The sequence below is a fragment of the Marmota marmota genome, unplaced genomic scaffold (assembly GCF_001458135.2).
Source record: "Marmota marmota marmota unplaced genomic scaffold, marMar, whole genome shotgun sequence".
NCBI classification, from domain to species: domain Eukaryota; kingdom Metazoa; phylum Chordata; class Mammalia; order Rodentia; family Sciuridae; genus Marmota; species Marmota marmota.
The window spans coordinates 16176899-16195191 of record NW_026000185.1 but is presented as its reverse complement, the minus strand read 5'-3'; the positions used below and the strand labels follow the sequence as shown (position 1 = coordinate 16195191).

General features: G+C 45.5%; 1 protein-coding gene and 1 long non-coding RNA gene across 5 annotated transcripts in view; one reads left to right on the top strand and one right to left on the bottom strand.

Moving 5' to 3' along the window:
• The window catches only part of Cog7 (component of oligomeric golgi complex 7), a 64142-nt gene that overhangs the window by 28958 nt on the left and 16891 nt on the right, over nucleotides 1-18293 (top strand). For 3 of the 4 annotated variants that reach the window (XR_001504079.2, XR_007342678.1, XM_015491168.2), the window contains exons 8-13: nucleotides 2721-2848; nucleotides 3922-4076; nucleotides 9261-9377; nucleotides 11661-11726; nucleotides 14377-14563; nucleotides 16706-16846. Coding sequence is in view for 2 of the 4 variants with exons in the window: in XM_015491168.2 (XP_015346654.1) it covers nucleotides 2721-2848; nucleotides 3922-4076; nucleotides 9261-9377; nucleotides 11661-11726; nucleotides 14377-14563; nucleotides 16706-16846 (794 nt within the window). In the remaining 2 variants the exon portion in view is untranslated. The remainder of the gene's footprint in view (nucleotides 1-2720; nucleotides 2849-3921; nucleotides 4077-9260; nucleotides 9378-11660; nucleotides 11727-14376; nucleotides 14564-16705; nucleotides 16847-18293) is intronic. The other variant, XM_048789650.1, reaches the window with a different exon arrangement.
• On the bottom strand, nucleotides 561-6513 carry LOC125612339. The gene is made up of 2 exons (XR_007342679.1): nucleotides 5968-6513; nucleotides 561-4320 (listed from the first exon to the last, which is right to left on the bottom strand). It is a non-coding gene; the product is annotated as an uncharacterized LOC125612339 (long non-coding RNA).

Here is an 18293-nt window from a genome sequence, read left to right as displayed (position 1 = left end):
TGCCTCGATTGTCCTGTTTCTGTAGATTATAATCTCTTTTAATCTACAACAGTCATTTCATTTTTCTTTTTTGTTTTTCATGACATGGACGTTTTTGAAGAAGAAAAGGTCGTTTTCTTATGGAATGCTCCACATTCCAGGCTTTTATTAGTAGATTTATCTCAAACATTTTTAGCAAAACTGTTGCATTGATGCTGATGTGACTTCCCATTGCATCACCTCAGGAAACACATAATGTCGAATTGCCGGTGACAGGTTAGATTAATCACATTGTAAATGTATCCTCCAGATCTCCCCATTGTCGTTACCTTTTCCTCTTTGTAATTATTAGGTAATTTGTGGGGTGATACTGTGAGCTCATAGGAATATGCCATTCCCCAAGAAACAATTGCCCAGTGATATCAGCACCCATCGATGAGCCTTGCCTTAATGAATTCTTACAGTGCTGATTGTAAAATGGTGATTTCGTAATTATATCATTCATTCTACAATTATCTGCTGGCATTCTCTTATGAAGAAGAATTTCCCTTTTTGCCTTTTTTTTTAATATTTATTTTTTAAGTTTTTTTAGGTGGACACAATGTCTTTATTTTACATTTATGTGGTGCTGAGGATCGAACCCAGTGCCTCATGCATGCTAGGCAAGCACTCTACCACTGAGCCACACCCAGCCCCCCTTTCTGCCTCCTTGATGTCACTATAAATTCATGGATTTTAAAAAATATTTTATTATTTTTTTAATACTTACAAAGAAGCCCACTTGATGGACAAAAATTCATGGATTTTAAAAAATCCAGTGTGTTATGATTTAATTGTTATCATTCTTTTTTTTTTTGCAATACTGGGGATTGAACCCAGGGCCTTGTGCATTTGAGGCAAGCACTTTTCCACCTGAGCTATATCCCCAGCCCCCTCATTGTTACCAATCATTTTGATGTCCAAATTGTTTCATTTTTGGACTGTGGGTCCCCATTCAGCTGACTCTCATATCTTTTTGGCATGTCTCTAATCAGTCTTTGAATGCTTCCTTGCTTTTTGGCACAGACTATTCCAGAAGCACCTGTGCTTTCCTTTACCCCTCACCTGGAGTCAGCTGTTTTTCCAGGGAGACTAGTTTTTTCTGGTGAAAATTGGTATTTAGAAATGAGAGTCTGAACACCACAGCTGTTCATTGTTGCTGAGGTATCATTACTTCTAGGCTCTTTTGGTGGAGAGAGCTAGGAAATACATATTTTTTTAAAAAATTGGCAATTTATACTGATATTTCCCAGTCAGATTTAATGCTATAAAATTTTTACTTTTTGCTTTTTCAAGCCCACTTACATCTCCCATTTCCTGCAGTGAGAATCCTGGTTCCCAATCAGGATACACACATACACAAATATATATGCAATTATTTTTCATGACCACATTCTGGATAGGTCAACATATTTTTAACTTACTCATTCAAACACCAGAGGACTGTACTGGAGTTTAGAAGCTGAGGATGCAAAGATGAGCAAAAGCAGACACCGTCCCTAGAGTACGCAGTGGGAGAGAATCAGGTCGTCACACTTGACGAATGTATGATTACAAAGTGAGATGAGCACTATCAAGAAAACAGGTGGTCCTAAGCATTTATAATTGAGCCCAACAGAATCAAGCTGGTTGAGTATTGAAGGAATTAGCAGGATGAAAAGAGGTAGGGAAACAGGGTCCTTCCACACAGGAGGCTCAGCGTGGGACTGGAAGTTCCTGTGAGGCTGGAAGCCAGGAGAAGAATGAAGGAGGAGGTGGCTATAGAATTAATATTAAAGATCTGGCATGTGGCACATTTTATCTACTCAACAAAAGCCTTTTAAGATTGTTGGCATCAGTTCCCTCATTTTGTTATTGAGGGAACAGGCATCTGAATGCATAACCAGGGCCTTCACTCCTGATTGCCACCATCTTCCACTTCCTGAGGTCAGGCTTTGCAGGTTCTAGAAAAGATGTTTGACTTCCAGCTGAAGAGCAGTAGAGATCTTTGGGAAGAGGCAAGTAGGGCAGTGATGTGGCCAGGCTTCTGTTGGGGAGTGTTCTGACTTCAGTGTGAGGACAGGTTGGAGGGGAGCAGAGATTGTGAGGAATCAGTCAGCAGGCTGCTGCACTTACTCATCGCCTTCAGATCGATTCCACAGCCCTGTCCTGGCAGTGTTTTCAAGAACATTCTTGCTTGTACACTGTGTCCCTGCACTATTGTTTGCTCCTTGGGTGTAATCCTTAGAAGTTGAATTGCTGCACTGTAGAATAAGCACATGTACATTTTGGATACAAACATGTTTTAAATTTGTATGTAACTAAACTTGGGCTCTCCTCTTTCCCTAAAGTCCAAGGACACTCGGAAGAGTAAGACAGACTTCCTTCAGAACCTTTCTCTGTAGCAGAACCTAACCCTGACCAGAGTTTTCACTGAAGGGATCCTCAACTACCAAGGGTTGTAGGATTAAGGGGATGGGTGTCTTAATTGTACTTTCAATTGTATTTTCAGCACACAATGCACAAAAACCAAATGTATCCAAATATTTACTGAAATGAGGTTGAAGAAGCTACCTGGAATGATCAAAGCAGATTAACAAAATGTAGACACCCCTGAAGATAAAACAGGAAGAGTTCCAGTAGTGTACCTCTCTCCCGTTGCTCTGTAGCAATTAATTCAGATCCTTTGTTCATTATTGTTTTTAATTTCCGATTCCCTAAAGAGGAGCACAACCTGGTGAAAGTCGTGGAGCTGGTGGATGCCGTGTACGGACCCTATAGACCCTACCAGCTGAAGTACGGCGAGATGGAGGAGAGCAACCTCCTCATCCAGATCAGTGCTGTGCCCTTGGTAACGTGGCAGGGCCACCACTGGCCATTTGGGAAGCATTCTGTGTGCCGATCTTTCGGCCAAGTCTGGCAGAGGGTTGGGGGTGGGGTCAAGTATACAAAGAAAGAGCTGAGCGGGGAGATGGCTTTTAATCCTCACGGGCTCTTGCCATCCAAATGTAAAATGAGGCCGCAAATATGCTACCAGTGTTCCATTTCAAATCCCCCATAGAGATCTAGTAAAATGAGAGGCCTAAATTCTTTGGAAAGCTTACTCTGATTTAGTAACTTTTTTTTTTTAATAGTTGTAAATGGACACAATACCTTTATTTTATGTATTTATTTGTATGTGGTGCTGAGGATCGAACCCAGTGCCTCACATGTGCTAGGCAAGTGCTCTACCACTGAGCTGAGACCCCAGCCCCCTAGTAACTTATTTTTAAGGGGGACTTCTGTTTATGGAAGATGATGTGGATGGCACAGGAGCTTAACATCCATGGACAGTGCTTTAAGGGGACTGTGTGGGCAGGAGGGAGGGGATCGAGCGCTTCTCCTTTTAAAGGTGATTTTGTTTTCATGTCACTTGAGGTTGTCCAGCATGAAGTGCGTTGACATTTAGGAACTGATCTTACAGAAGTTAAAATCTGCTGCCTCTTGCTATTTCCCCATTTTACCTAGAAAGTTCCTTCTGCTTCAGTTACTTTCATGCTTTTGAGGGAAACATTTTCCTTCTGCTACCTTTTTATTTAGAGTGACTGGTATGGAGAATTAGAGTCCTAGCTTGAGAGCCAGAGGAGGAAGTACTATCTTAATAATCACAGGAAAAGGGGAAAGAGATGTAAAATGTAGGGACAGCCTAGACATTTGGTCATGCTTTTCTGCCGTGAGTTATTTCTGTGGCGTCACTGGCCACATCAACTGTCCTTCTCCATGGGGCTCGGGCTCTAGAAGAGCTGTCCTGGTTGAGGACAGTATTTCCGATAACCTCAAGTGATTTTTCCAGAGAGGAGAGGGCTGGGTGGGCTGCCTGCTTCGTGTTGTCTGTCACGGTATTCTTGAGTCTCACGTGGCTCTTGCTTGTCCACCTCTGACCAGGAGCACGGGGAAGTGATGGACTGTGTGCAGGAGCTGAGCCACTCTGTGAACAAGCTCTTCAGTCTGGCATCTGCAGCTGTTGACAGATGTGCCAGGCTCACCAACGGCTTGGGGACCTGCGGCCTGCTGACAGCCCTGAAATCCCTCTTTGCCAAGTAAGGTTGGGGAAACTAAAACAGGGTAGGCCATGTTGGAAGGCACTGTCTGTCCCAATTAAAAATACACGTGTTCTTTATCCCTGTTGTGAACACTGGAGAAACACTTGTACCTGGGCCCAAGAGGATGTTCTTAAGGATGTTCATTGCAGCATCATTAGTAAAGGCGGAACATTTGAAGAAACCTAAATGACCATCCATTAGGCAGTGGCTAGATAAGATGCGGTATATTCGTGAGGTAACCCTGTGTGGCAAAGTATGAATTAGACCTACACATATCAACATGGACAGATCTCAAAACAGTATTCAGTGAAAAAAAGCAAGTTGCAGAATCATGTAGAAAGTTAATATATTATGCAAAAAGAACACAAAATGTAGGGTCCATTTTCTAGAGCAAGATTGCAGTTTTTCTAAAAAGAGGCAGATAGTGAATATTTCAGTCTTTTTGGGTCTTACAGTCTCTGCTGTAATAGAGACCTTTGCAGCATAGTCCTTTTTGGTGGCACTGGGGATTGAACTCAGGACCTTGCATATGCTAGGCAAGTGCTCTATCACTGAGCCACATCCTCAGCCCTGCACAGTCTTAAGTAATGCAGAAAAAAATGGATGTGGTTTTGTTCCAAACTTTATTTACAAAAAACCAGAAGTGCTGTCCTAGTTCTTTTTTTTTTTTTTTTTGGTAGTTGTAGATGGACAGAATGCCTCTATTTTATTTGTTTATTTTTCTGTGGTTCTGATGATCGAACCCAGTGCCTCATGCATGCTAGGCAAGCACTCTACCACTGAGCTACAGCCCCAGCCCCTTGGTCCTTTTTTTATACTTTAAAAATGTATCTCATATTCCTATCAAATAGTAGTGGGCAGACTACAGCTCATGAATCAAATCTGCTCTGCCATCTGTTTTTATAAATAAAGTTTTATTGGAACACATCCATGCCATTCACTTGCCTGGGACATTTGGCTCCTTCCCACTGTGAAGGCAGAGCTGAGTAGCTGGGACAGAGACCTTGTGACTCAAAAGTCCAAAAGTATTTCCTGTCTGGGAGCTGGTGATGTAGCCCAGTGGTAGACACATGCCTAGCATGTGCAAGGCCCAGGATTCAATCCCCAGTGTAGAGAAAACAACAACAACAAATTTACCATCTGGATCTTAATAGAAAAAGTTTGCTGAACTTTTACCCCATGTTAGGCAAGACACTCCAAACAGTGGTTATCTCTGGGGAAACTGAGACTGTAGTCATAGGAGATTTAGCTTTTTTAGTTATTTTTTTTTATTTTTTAAAATCAATGAGCACAAACATATATTCCAATATAATTAAAAATACAAAATAAGCAACATAAGCATCATGCTGAGTGACAGAAGCCAATCACAAAAGTCCATATTATGTCATTCCATCTATATGAAATGCCCGGAGTAGTCAAGTCTGTAAATAAGATAAAAAAAAGGTAGATTTGTGGCTTCCTGAGGCCAGGGGAACTGAGAGAAGACAGCAGATGGTTGCTAAATGGTGTGGGTTTCTTTTTGGGCTGAGGAAAACGGTTTAAAGTGTGGCAGTGGTTTTACAACTTTGGAAATACACTAAAAACTTGTTGGATTGTGTTCTTTAAAATGGGTGAGTTCTGTGGTGTGTGAGTTATATCACAGTAAAGCTGTTACTGAAGGGTCTGTGGGTGTGGCTCAGTGGTAGACTGTATGCTTTGCATGTGCAAAGCTCAGTGTGCATGCCTGCGTGTGTATGGGCTTAGACACACACACACACGCGCACACACACACACACACACACACACACACACACGATGTTTCCCAAAGGAAAGGAAAATAAAGGGAAAGTTAAATTACATTTTGTCAGAAAGAAGAAAAAGAAAGCTGTATAAGGCTGGATCCTCTGACCTGTTTAATTGAGGTGCAAGGGTCCTCAGGAAGTTACAGGCTCCAGTCTTAGTTTATAGACAAGTACGTTCTTAGACTCTCCAAGGGACCTTCCCTCGCAGTGTGTTCCACAAGGAAGTTGCCCTGAGTCTCAGAACTCCCCGTATTGAACTGAAGCAGTTTTGCTGGGGGAGTTTAGAAAGCTCTTGTCATTCCAGAAATACCAAGCTCACCCCTGGGAGATCTAAGGGCTGTTGAGCCAGAGCCCTCAGTCACTGCCATGAGCTGTCACCACCTTCACAGGGCAGCTCCAAGTGTCGGCATTAAGGCTGGAACTGTGCCCAGATGAGCCCAGATGTGTTCCCAGAAAAAGAAAAGCAGATGCAACAGCAGCAAATTTAATCAAAGTTTTAACTCTTTCATGTCACTATCAGGATTTTGTGAATGGAAAGATTTTTTTAAAAAATTTTTTTAGTTGCCAATGGATTTTTCACTTTATTTGTTTATTCATATGTGGTTCTGAGGATCGAACCCAGGGCCTCACACTTGCTAGGCAAGTGTTCTACCACTGAGCCACAGCCCCAGTCCTGGAAAGATTTTTAAAAAAATATTTTTAGTTGTAGATGGACACAAGACCTTTATTGAGTTCCTTTAGCTTTTTATGTGGTGCTAGGGATTGAACCCAGTGCCTCGTGCATGCTAGGCAAATGCTCTACCACTGAGCCACAACCCCAGCCCTGAAAGATTTTTTAAATTTTGATCTAAGAATTTTATTATGAAATAGCAGAAATGATGCTTTTAGAAATAATTCCCCCTAAAATATGAAAAGACATAAAAATGTGAAAGTCTTCTCCCTTCCTAATCACTTTTTAGACCTCATGAGTAACTAAGTTTTGAACATTTTGCTTTTAGTTTTCTGATTCTTCCCTGCAAACTTTAAGGAAAAAAAATTTTAACAAACTTTAAATGTTGTCTCCACATGAAAGGTGAGGTCTTGAGATTTCTTAAGGCTGTTGCTCTAACTCCTGCTTCTCTGAGCTTTTGCTACTTACAATTTTGCTTTTAGTTCTTCTGTTCATTATTTGTTTACTTTGTTTTTAAAAACAATATCCATATTAAAAATTCAAACTGTATGGTGAAATCAGGTCATCTCCTCTAGGAGGGAAGATTTACTAAAATAGCTAAAGTTTATACAATTAGTCAGGAAAACCAGGTTGAAGCTAACTCCAGCAGGGTTCAGATGGGACGTGGTTCACTGGTGAGGCGGGCTTGGGAGGGTGTTAGGGGCACAGGGGGAGGGAGGAGCAGACGGGCCTGGCTTGAACTAGAGGGAAACTGTAGAATACAGCAGGCGATGTACGATGTACTGGCCACAGAATGGGGGACTTGGCAGCTGTGGTGGGTGGGAGGGCCCTGGAATGGGACCAGCCTGGGCTCAGGTCCTGGCACTTACTGGTTAGGATCTTGAGCATGTCACCAGTCTTTTCTGAGTCTTAATATCTTCCTTCTGAGTAAATTGATGATAATAATACCTTCTTTCCATGGTGGTTTTGATATTAAGCAAAGCTTGTAATTAAAATCCCGAACACAGAGACTCTGTGTGTAGACATTTGGAAATGTGCATAGTGAGAGAGAGTTGGAGAGTTTGAAGACAAAAATAATGTGGTAAAGGCTACCCTTTCATCTGAGATTTCATGATAAACCCATTTTGAGTTCCAGATGGAAGGATAATGAGATATCCTGTCTGCTCACCTTCCCCCGGGACGCTGTCAGGAACTTCTGCAGAGCGTGGGGACAGTGCATGGCACATTCTTCTAATGCATGCTTGTCATAGTTGCAGGGTGTGACACAGTTGTTTAACCTCCCACAGCTGAAGCTGGTGTTCCTGGGCATTGCCCTGCTAATTTGCCCTTGAGGCCCAGGCTCCCTAACAACTAATTCCCTCAGGGAGCTGTCCCCTCTCTTGATGGGTAGGGAAGGTGCCATCCCTGGAACACGAGTTTTGTAGCTTTCTGCTTTAAAGCCCGAAGCCTGTGTGGAGGGAGGAGCAGTGTGGCTTGCAGGTGGGGATGTGGTCTGAGGTACTTTCTTCCACTTGGCTCCTTGAAAGGCCTTTCTCTCCACTGCACACACTTACTCTTCAGGCCCTGGGCTTCATGTTCTACCTCCCTCACTCAGAGCTTTTGATTTAGAGGGCAGAGAGGGAAAGCTGCTTGTGATGTACCCAAAGTCACAAGTTTTTTGGTTTCCAAAGGCCAGAACCCTCACTTCATCCTTGCCACCACCAGACCTGCCCAAGGACATGAACTGATGTGTTAATGTTCCAAGAAATTTAAATCCTTAGAAACACCACCCATCCCACATCAACAGTCATTTTATTCTTTCCAGAGAATGTATATTATGTCATTTATTTAATTTTATCACCACAACAATTCTGTGAGGTGATACAGAAGACATCATTAAATCCACTTTAAGGACGAGGAAACTGAGGCCCAATGACCCAGAGGCGCTTGTCCAACAGTGCCAGGCAAGTGTCATTCATTCAGGAACTATTTCCAGTGTCTCCTTTATGCCCTGCCCAGTGCTAGGTCCTCAGGACCCATCATGAGTTACAGAGGCACAGTCCCTGATCTCACAGACCTCTCAGGCCTCCACAGCAACAGGCACTGAGCAAACACACACACACTGAGTTGTTTGATTATAGCGTGGAGGGTGCAAGGAAAGAAGCATGTTCACACAGCGAGGGCAGGCTGCGGTCCATGAGGGAGGGTCTTCCGGCTTTGAGCCCACGTTTACCATCCTGTGCTGATGAAGCCGGGCCCTTGCCTGCTGTGGAGGTGTGGTCGTCTGCCATGGCCATTGGGTCTAAATTCAGGGGATTCGCTTACAAAAGTACCCTGAATGTCCGCAGCTGCCCCACAGTGTCCTGTGTCACATTTGGTTATTACAGTAGACACGTGAGTTTCAAAATAGTTCTTCAAATCTGCTTCCAAAGACATGCATCTGTTAGAATGAGGGGAATTTACCAGCACCCTCTCTTGCCTGATTGTCATTGGAGTTGACTTAGTGGCTGTCACCTTCCTCTTCATCTTGAGCATCTCTCAAGGCTGCCCTGCCAGGTGGTTAGGATGGTCTTGCCACAACGAGAAGGCATTTTTGTGGTCAGAGGTTTGTTAGTGTTCTCCTCCCATGGTGGGAGCCACTCGCAGACATTCTCAAGGTAATCAGCAATTTGTCCAAAGCTGTGGAATTGCAGGCGTCTTTGGAGTGGCGGAGTTTATTCACACACCTGTCATTTTTCCGCTTCCCTCTAGGTATGTGTCCGATTTCACCAGTGCTCTCCAGTCGATACGAAAGAAGTGCAAACTGGACGATATTCCTCCCAACTCCCTTTTTCAAGAAGACTGGACAGCTTTTCAGAACTCCATTAGGTAACATGGGGGTTGCAATTTAAGCATGGGCCTAATTGTACAATAAATGTGTTTATCAGGTGTTTTTGTTTTTTTTTTTTAATCTCACTGCCTCTTTTATTTATTTATTTTTCTAAGATTACTAGGGATTGAACCCAGGAGAGCTCTACATCCCCAACCCTTTTAATTTTATTTTGAGATAGGGTCTTGCTAAGTTGCCCAGGTGACCTCCTGCCTTGGTCTCCTGAGTAGCTGGGATTACAGATGGGCGCCACTACACTCAGCTTTTCAACTGCCTTTTTAAAAAAGCTAGTACTCTGGATTCCAAAAACACGTCAATAAACAAAAAACAAACCAAACCAACCAACAGCAGCAACAAAACACCAAAAAGACTCCTCCGCTCATAAATTAAAGTTCTTAGGAAAGCTTTGTCTTCCCTTTTTTGAGGGGTGCTGGGGATTGAACCCGGGGGCCCTCCACCACTGAGCTATACCCCAGCCCTTTTCATTTGTTATTTTGAGAAGGGGCTCTCTGGTTGCCCAGGCTGGCCTGGGAGTGACAGTCCTCCTTCCTCAGCCTCCTGAGTCCCTGGGGTTACAGGTGTGTGCCACTGCGCCCAGCTTCATCTTCTTTAATGACTTAATTTTTTAGGTTTGTTGTGAGGTTTTTTCTTCTAGCCTGCAGCTTTTTCATCCCTGAAATGATTTGTTGCTTATATTTTAGAGGATGAACAGCGGTCCTGCCTCTGGGATCTGAGAACCACACATTCTGTGGTATGACAACACTGTGTGTCCTGGAAAGGGTCACACAAAAGTTTTGTGAGAGGCATCCAGGTGACCCTGTCAAGCCATTGTCAGTGGCCAGATCCTGGGGAAGTCCTGTGACCTGTGGGCCACTGAGTAGGTGCCCTGTTGCTCCAAGCCTGTAGGTAGGTGGGAGTACAATCAGGAGTAGCCTGAGAAGGTCTGGCCCTGGACATGACCAGCTGGAGGGTACAGACTGTGGCCCATGGCCAGATTTGCCCTACAGACATGTTTTTTTGATCATAGCATTTAAATTGGATTAGTCACCAACACTGACAAACCGGATTTAACATCGCCCAAATTTCTAATGTTGCCTACAAAATTGGATGCTCTGGTGTTATCATGCCTGCATTGTCACAATGTAGTACTGCGGTGGCAGCCGAGGTCCCTGTGAGACTGGCATGTGTTCTCTGTAGTGCTGAGGTTCTCTGCTCCCAAGTGGCCTAACAGCTGTTCTGTTGGCTGGGATAAAAAGAAATCTCATGGATGCAAGTTCTAAAGGGACTAGCCATTCTTCGTCTGGCCCTCGTCACCCACTTACATTTCTTGCCTGGTCCCTGGCCCAAGTACTGGTGACACATGTAGTGTGCAATGCAGTGACCCATGCCAGAGCACAGCCAGGCCCACTGAAGGCTGTCCAGAGTGACCCGGGACCACCCAGGACCGTGTTGGATCACCACCTCGTGGACTCTGTTTTGGACTTTTAATTTTTAATGACGTGATGTTCTAGAGGTTAACTGAGTCCCCTGTCATCTGTGGTGGTGTAGCACACAGGGACATATTCTGCACAGATTTTTTCTGTGCACCTGAGGCTAGTGGAATATTTTACTTTCTCATAAACCTTTCTTATGATGGAATGCCCAGATACCCTGGTGACGACAGGCGCTTTTAGAGAAAGTTAAAAGTTAACTAAAGATATTTTTAATCCTTGGATTTGTCCTGACCTTATGAGTTTGCTGTTGAAGGGATCTAGCTGGGGTTTAAGGTCTGGCGTAAAATTACTTGGAAATTAAAAGATCATGAAATACAGACGTGATGGTCACTAGGCTTATCTCTGAGAAGCAAATGGATCAATCTTCATCTGCCTTTCACAGGATTAGACGTCTAGTGTCAAAACAGTTCTATGCCTTATAAAAAGTAGGCATCTAACAGATTGTAAGTAATACATATGGATTTTAAAATTATACAGGAATTTCCAAACCATTTTCTCAAAGATAAAGCCCAATATTTTTGGAATGTAAAGACACTTGGATAGAATTGTGGTTCATAACAGAGACACTAGTAACATGGAAGGTATTGGAAGGGACCACCATTTACCTTTATATTAATTACTAATTAGTGAAATGGCTCAGGTGGTCCAGCAGAGGGTTCACGACTTCACCAGAGCACAGCTCCACCAAAAGGAGTGAATAGTTAGAATTTTTATGAATGAGCCAATGTTTGTCTGGTAAATGTTGGCATTCCAGGTACTTGAACTTGAAGTGCGTTTTGTTTTGTTTAGGATAATAGCCACCTGTGGAGAGCTCCTGCGGCAGTGTGGGGACTTCGAGCAGCAGCTGGCCAACAGGTAGCAGTGGGGTGTCGTGTCGCCCAGGCCCTGGGGTTCTTGGGTGGAGGAACTTGATCCAGTACAGTTCAACAGGGCAGCATATGGTCAAATCTGAAAGCTCATGAATTGTCTGAACCTAGATACAAGGTGTCATTATTGTCATCATTAAACATTTATTGAGCACCTATAAAGGGCAAGGCTGTTCTACTGGCACCAGTCATGTGATTTTGGTTAGCTGTGGAGGTCTCAGCCTAAAGGAGGAAACAGTTCATGTTATTTCCAAATCGTGTATGGGCTGGGCGCTCACTGATGTTTGTCAAGCCAGTTATTGGGCTCCGAACACATTTCCCCATAGCCAGTGTTCCAGTGGTGGGGAAGGGCCCGGGCCATCTCACAGAGCAGGGAACCAGACAGCCTTCCCCAGCCTGCAGTAAAAGCCTGTGTAGCCGGTGTTTGTGCAAGGAGAATTTGGTCCCCCTGTTCCCCTCTTCTCTGATGCTGCTAGGGCTTTTACATCACCCTGAGACGGCCCCGTTGGCCCATTTTTTTCCGTCCAAAGGGTGCCAACTTCCCATATTTCCATCTTTCTTTCAGTGGTTAGAGTGCTTGCCTAGCACACACGCACGCACTCTGGCTACATTCCCAGATGACCCCCTGCCCCCTTTTTAAAAAAATTTTAAGTCAGCATCTCACTAAGTTTCCCAGGTTGGCTTGAACTTGTGATCCTCCTGTCTCAGCTGGGCCTACACCTGTGTCCCCTTCCCCCTTTATAACACTTACTGAGCTTCACCACTAAGATGAATCCCCCCAGTGGCTGAGGAGGTGGGCACTTACCACTCTAACCTCATTTTTATAGGCAAAGGGACATTGAGGCGTAGACTTTGCTATAGGTAATAACTTTCTAAGTTAAAAAAAAAAATTGTAGAAATAGCTTTGTCCGAGAGGCACTGACTTGAGCCTTGATGTCGCCTGAGTCACCAGAGCTTGTGAGCGTCCCTCGTGTCACCTTGTGCTGGCATTTCTCTGAGTATATCTATCTATCAGACATCTTTTCTTATCAGGACATGCAGGGTTTCCTTGATCTTTACCATCCAAAGGCTAAGGCGGGTCCCGTTAGGAAGGTGAGAGGGAGGAGAGGGTGAGAGTGAACCTCTCTAGCTGCGTTTTGCATCCCCGAGAAGCGAGAGCCTGGCTCCACCTTGGCTAAAGATGAGAGCAGCCTCTGAAGGGGGTGATGTCATCCTGGCTGCTCTGAGCCTGGAAAGGGACAGTCGCCATCCGTGTTCCTGTTTGGGAGGCTGCACAGCCTGTGTGGCATGTGTGGTGGCCGCCTGTAAAGCTTATCTTATCTCCCCATCAGTCTCCCCTTCAGAACCCACACTCTCACCAGGACCACTCCCTGGGGGCGCAGAGCAATCGCTCAGAACACTCCTGTCTGTCGCAGTGATAGCGGACATTGCCACCAGGCTCTCACCTCTTTGCAGAAGGAGTCATTTTGTGATTTATGGCCCGAGTAAAGCAGGGCTGGGTTGGGTGTCACTGGAGAGATTCTGTAGTCCTGGGCAGCTTGGGTGAGACACAGGGAGATTACTACAGTTTCTCTGTGTGTTCCTGTGTCCGCCACTCACTTTGGAACACTGGTACAGAGGCCCCTGACTATGGTTTTGCTCATAATTTTTCAACTTTAGGATGATCTGAAAGGAATGCACATCCAGTAGAAACCACACTCTGAATTTTGAGTTTTGGTATTCTCTGGGCTGGTGATGTTCAGGCTACCATCTTCTCTCACCATGTTGGTAGCAACAGTGAGGCTCAGCTCCCCTTAGCCATGCGGTCCAGAAGGGAAGCTACTGGTGCTCTATGGTGTGCTGTGTTGTGAGCAAAGATGACCAGTAGGTTGGGTGGATCAGATGCACTTTGTACCTGGGACACTTTCAACTTATAAAGGGTTGCTGGACGTAACCCCATCGTAAATCTAGGGGCATCTGTGTTTCACCAGGAAAGTGTCATAGTAGGACAACTTGAATGGACAATCAGGTTTTGGGAATCCAGTGTAAGTGTCCAAGTTCCTAGGGCAGAAGAGTGGGCAACAACTTATCGTGAAAAGGAAATGAGCTGAGGAAATAGATGGAACTGTGGCTTTCCCTCCTCGGTGCACGCTCATGCATTTCCCCGGCAAGCAGCTAGCATGTGGGACGGTGCATCCTGTGGGTAAAGAGGCATGTGGCAAGTTGTCACTATTCTCCAGGGACCAGATCACCCGCTGCCCTGCCCAGTGGTCTCTGTGACTTTAGTGTTGGTTGCTCATCCTGGCAGCTGGTTATTCCACACTGTGATATGCATATAGCAAGAATGTTCTACATAGAATGTACACTGCGTCCCAGATGGCAGCATGTGAGAGCTGCCCTTGGGTAGGCCGTGTGTTCATTAGGAAGACGGTGTCCATTAGGGTGTTCAATAGGAAACCAAATCACTTGGCCCTACTGCGCCCCTGAGGTCCAGTTCCCTCCTAAGTATTGAAGGCTGTCTTCATTCCCTTATGAACTGGACCTTCATTCTGCTGCCTCGTTTGATGTCTTACAATTTAGAAAGGAATAATCTGACTGCTCAGAGAAAAAGAGCTCCTTAAAAATAGCCCGGGGCATAATGGCCATCGCTTTCATTACAGGATTCTGTCCACAGCGGGGAAGTATCTGTCCGACTCCTACAGCCCTTGGAGCCTGGCTAGCTTTCAGGAAAGCATCTTGACAGACAAGAGGAGCTCTGCCAAGAACCCGTGGCAGGAGTACAATTACCTCCAGAAAGACGACCCTGCCGAGTACGCCAGTTTAATGGAGACCCTTTATACCCTCAAGGTGGGAGAGCAGACGAAGGTGTTCTTGCAAACGAAAGGTCCTCCTTTGTCACCCACCCTCTCTAGGTTCCAGGCCCTCTGTGTGTCCTGCCACCACTTCTCTTTCTCATTCATGTTGGGCTTTTAAGGAGCTAATCACCCAAATAGGTTGAAACCATTAAGATGCTGCTGGGAGGGTGATGGATCTTTCTTTTTTTAATTAATGAATTAATTAATTTTATATTAATTAGGTATATATGACAGCAGGATGCATTTTGATTCATTGTACACAATTACAGCACAGCTTTTCATTTCTCTGGTTGTAGCGTTGCACCATTTTGCCATATGCACGTCAGACAGAGCTGATCTCCAGGATATATAAAGAACGAACAAAACTTAACACCAGAAAAACAAACAACCAATCAAATGGGCTAAGGAGCTGAGCAGGCTCTTCTGAGAAGAAGATATACATTCGATCAACAAATAAAAAAAAAAAAAAGTTTGACATTTCTAGTAATTAGAGAAATGCAAATCAAAACTACTCTAAGATTTCATTTCACGCCAGTCAGAATGGCAGCTATTAAGAATACAGACAACAGTAAGTGTTGGTGTTGATGTGGGGAAAAGGCACACTCGTACTTTGCTGGTGGGACTACAAATTGGTGCAACCACTCTGGAAAGCACTATGGAGATTCCTCAGAAAACTTGGGATGGAACCACCATTTGACCCAGTCATCCCACTCGTTGGTCTATATCCAAAGGACTTAAAGTCAGCATATCACAGGGACAGAGCCACATCAATGTTTATGGCAGCTCAATTCATAAAAACAACTTAGAGGCCCTTTGATAGATGGATCTTTGTTACTGGTAGAAGCCAGGTTGAGACTGTGGCTCTGCACCACGGCCGGGGGCTTGCTGTGTTTCGTTCCAGAGCAGACCTGTCCACAGGATGGGTGGAGCTGGGAGCCCCTGGCCCGTGTTTGGTGCAGTCCCCTTTTATTGAATGGCAGGAGGGACCATATGTATAGGCAGGCTAAACCCATAAAAGAGGACCCCAAATCAGCATTTGGAGAAGTCACTGCTTCCCCAGAGATGGGCCAGAGAGACCCCAGGAACCTCTGTGCTGTGAGTTCCACCACAAGGAGTCTGGCGGACTTGGGGATAAAGGTCCCCTCCTCCCTTCTTTGAGTTCTTTATTTGTCTGCTGTAAAGCTCCCTTTAACTTTGCACTTTGGGCCTCTTGGGTTCAGAGATGGGAGAACTTCCCAGCAAATCGGATAAGTCACAGGGTTTCCTGGAAATGGCTCCCAGGGTTGTAAGAGGGCAGTGGTCATCAGGTCCAGAATCCTCCCCACCTCGTGGTCTGGTTGGAGAAGGTGTGGCTCTCTCTGTCCCACCAGATGCAGTCTCCAGTGCTCCTGACCAGCCCAGAGCTCTGGGGTGAACTACACAGTGAGGTTAGACACAGCTGAGGCTCCGGTTCTCTCTCCCAGGGTCTCCCTGTCTCTGCACTGTGGCCCACCAACTGGCTGCACTTGAGCTTGACAAACATGCTTCTTAAGGCAATTCTGTAAGCTCATTCATCCATGCTTCTGAGGTTAGGTTAAAGCAGCTCTGTTTATCTTTATTGCTAATCTGATTCATGTCTGTTGTAATCAGTTCATTTGTAATAGCAAAACTAAGGTTACATTTTCCATCTCTGTATTTTCTCAGGCTGTTTGGCATTCCTTGGGACTCACACAGGTTGTGCGTAACCTGGCTTTCAGCCAAGTAACTTGACTTGGGAATCAGGGCTCTGTCCATCACTCTTGCTTATGTGTGAAGCCTCTGATCATTTTTTCTCCTCCTCCTCTATTCCTGAGGGAGGGTCACAGGTTGTGTTTTCCTAAACTGCCAATCCATGAGCCCAAAATATTAGCCCAAATGCATCCGAATCACCTTGGGAAAGTGAGTCAGAGATTTAGGTTCTAGGGCTCCAACCCTGGAGGACTCGGATTCAGTGGTCTGGGATGTTTCCCTGGGACCTGGGGCGCAGCCAGGCTCGGGCACTGGTGTACACAGAACCCCTTTCACTGTTTTCCTCTCAGTAACTCTCAACATGAGTAGCTGATACCTTGGTTGGTTTCAGGGCCTAACAAAGTGCCTTTTGATTTTCTTGTCTAAGGAAAAAGGCTCCAGTAATCACAACCTGCTGGCCGCACCGCGGGCAGCCCTGACTCGGCTCACCCAGCAGGCCCACCAGCTGGCCTTCGACTCCGTCTTCCTGCGCATCAAACAGCAGCTGCTACTCGTTTCCAAGATGGACGTGAGTTTTCCTGTGACCTTGGTGATTCCCCCCAGGTCCTGCCTCCTCCTCGAGCACATTTAAGTCTAGCCTTAACCCTCCCGACCGCACCTGCTTCAGGAGGATCCTACATTGATTGTCCTAGGCTGCGCAGCAGAGGGCCACTTTGTCATTTCAACTCATGGCTTACCCATGAATTTCCTTTATTTATTTATTTATTTGTGGTACTGGGGATTAAACCCAGGGGTGCTCTACTACTGAGCCACATCTCCAGCCATTAAAAAAAAAATTTTTTTTTAAATTTCGTGAGAGGGTCTCACTAAGCTGGCCTTGACCTTGCAATCCTCATGCATCAGCCTCCCAAGTCCCTGGGATTACAGGAGAGCACCGCTGTCCCCGGCCTTAGCATCATTTTCTTATCTTAATTGTAGTTACTCAGGTGCTTTTTTAGCAGGATGTGTCCTAGGATTGCTAGTGTGGCTTGATTCATTTTCCCCACTCAGAAAGCACAGCCTGCCTTCCCGGGGAGGAAGGGAGAGGGTGTGCCACTGCCCGGCTCAGGCCAGCTCAGGAGGGCGTGCTGCCTTTTGAGGTTGAGTTGTTTTCATGCCACAGGAGAGTCTCTGGAGAATTGGTTCTGGAGCTTGGCTCAGGAGAGCGCCTTATCAGATCTGATCTTGTGTTTTTGAGGAGGCCTTGGAGGGTTCTGCTGCATTCTCTCCTGGTTCCCTGAGTTTGGTTGTTTCTGAGTTGTCTGCCAGCCATGCTCGTCCTGCACCCTCTGCTCTTTCCTGGTTGTCCCGACCCCTTTGGAGGCATCGCCTAGGAGTCCTGGGCTCCCCTTGATCTGTCTCCTCCTCCCACCCAGCGTAGATCTTACCACTTTCCTTTTGGATTATGGGGTGGGACTGCCCCTTGCTTAATTGACTCCTAAGTCCATTTGGATTCCACTCTTTTGAAAAATAATCTTTTGGGAAAGACTGAGTTATGGGCCTTTAATGTCCCCCGAGGAAGCAGCAAGAACTTTCATGGCATGATTATGCGTTCTCTGCCGTCTGCTGCCCTCCAGAAAGCTCACGCAGCCAGGAGCCTGGGCTGCTGTAGGACGTCAGTCTCGTCTCACCCCCTCTCTGGGTACCAGAATTTCCATAAATAAAATGGCTCAGCTTAACTCCATGTTAGTAAGGTTCTTCCTGTGCCTGAGGTTCTGTGGTTTTCACTCTTCCTTAGGGCCAAGGGGTCTACTCCGATCACATTTCTCATTCTAGCATTGAAGGCGGGTGAATCTAGAGGAGACTGGAGCAGAAATGATGGGCTTCCTGGCAGCTTTGCTGTGGCGAGTGTTCAGGGCCTGGTCCCTGCCCTGTGTGGTCGCGTTGCTTCTCAAGACTGAGGTTATTTGTTCTTCTGAGGTCTGCACCTCCTCGTCTGTACCATGAGGGTTCAGTCGTTCTCACTGTACAGATTG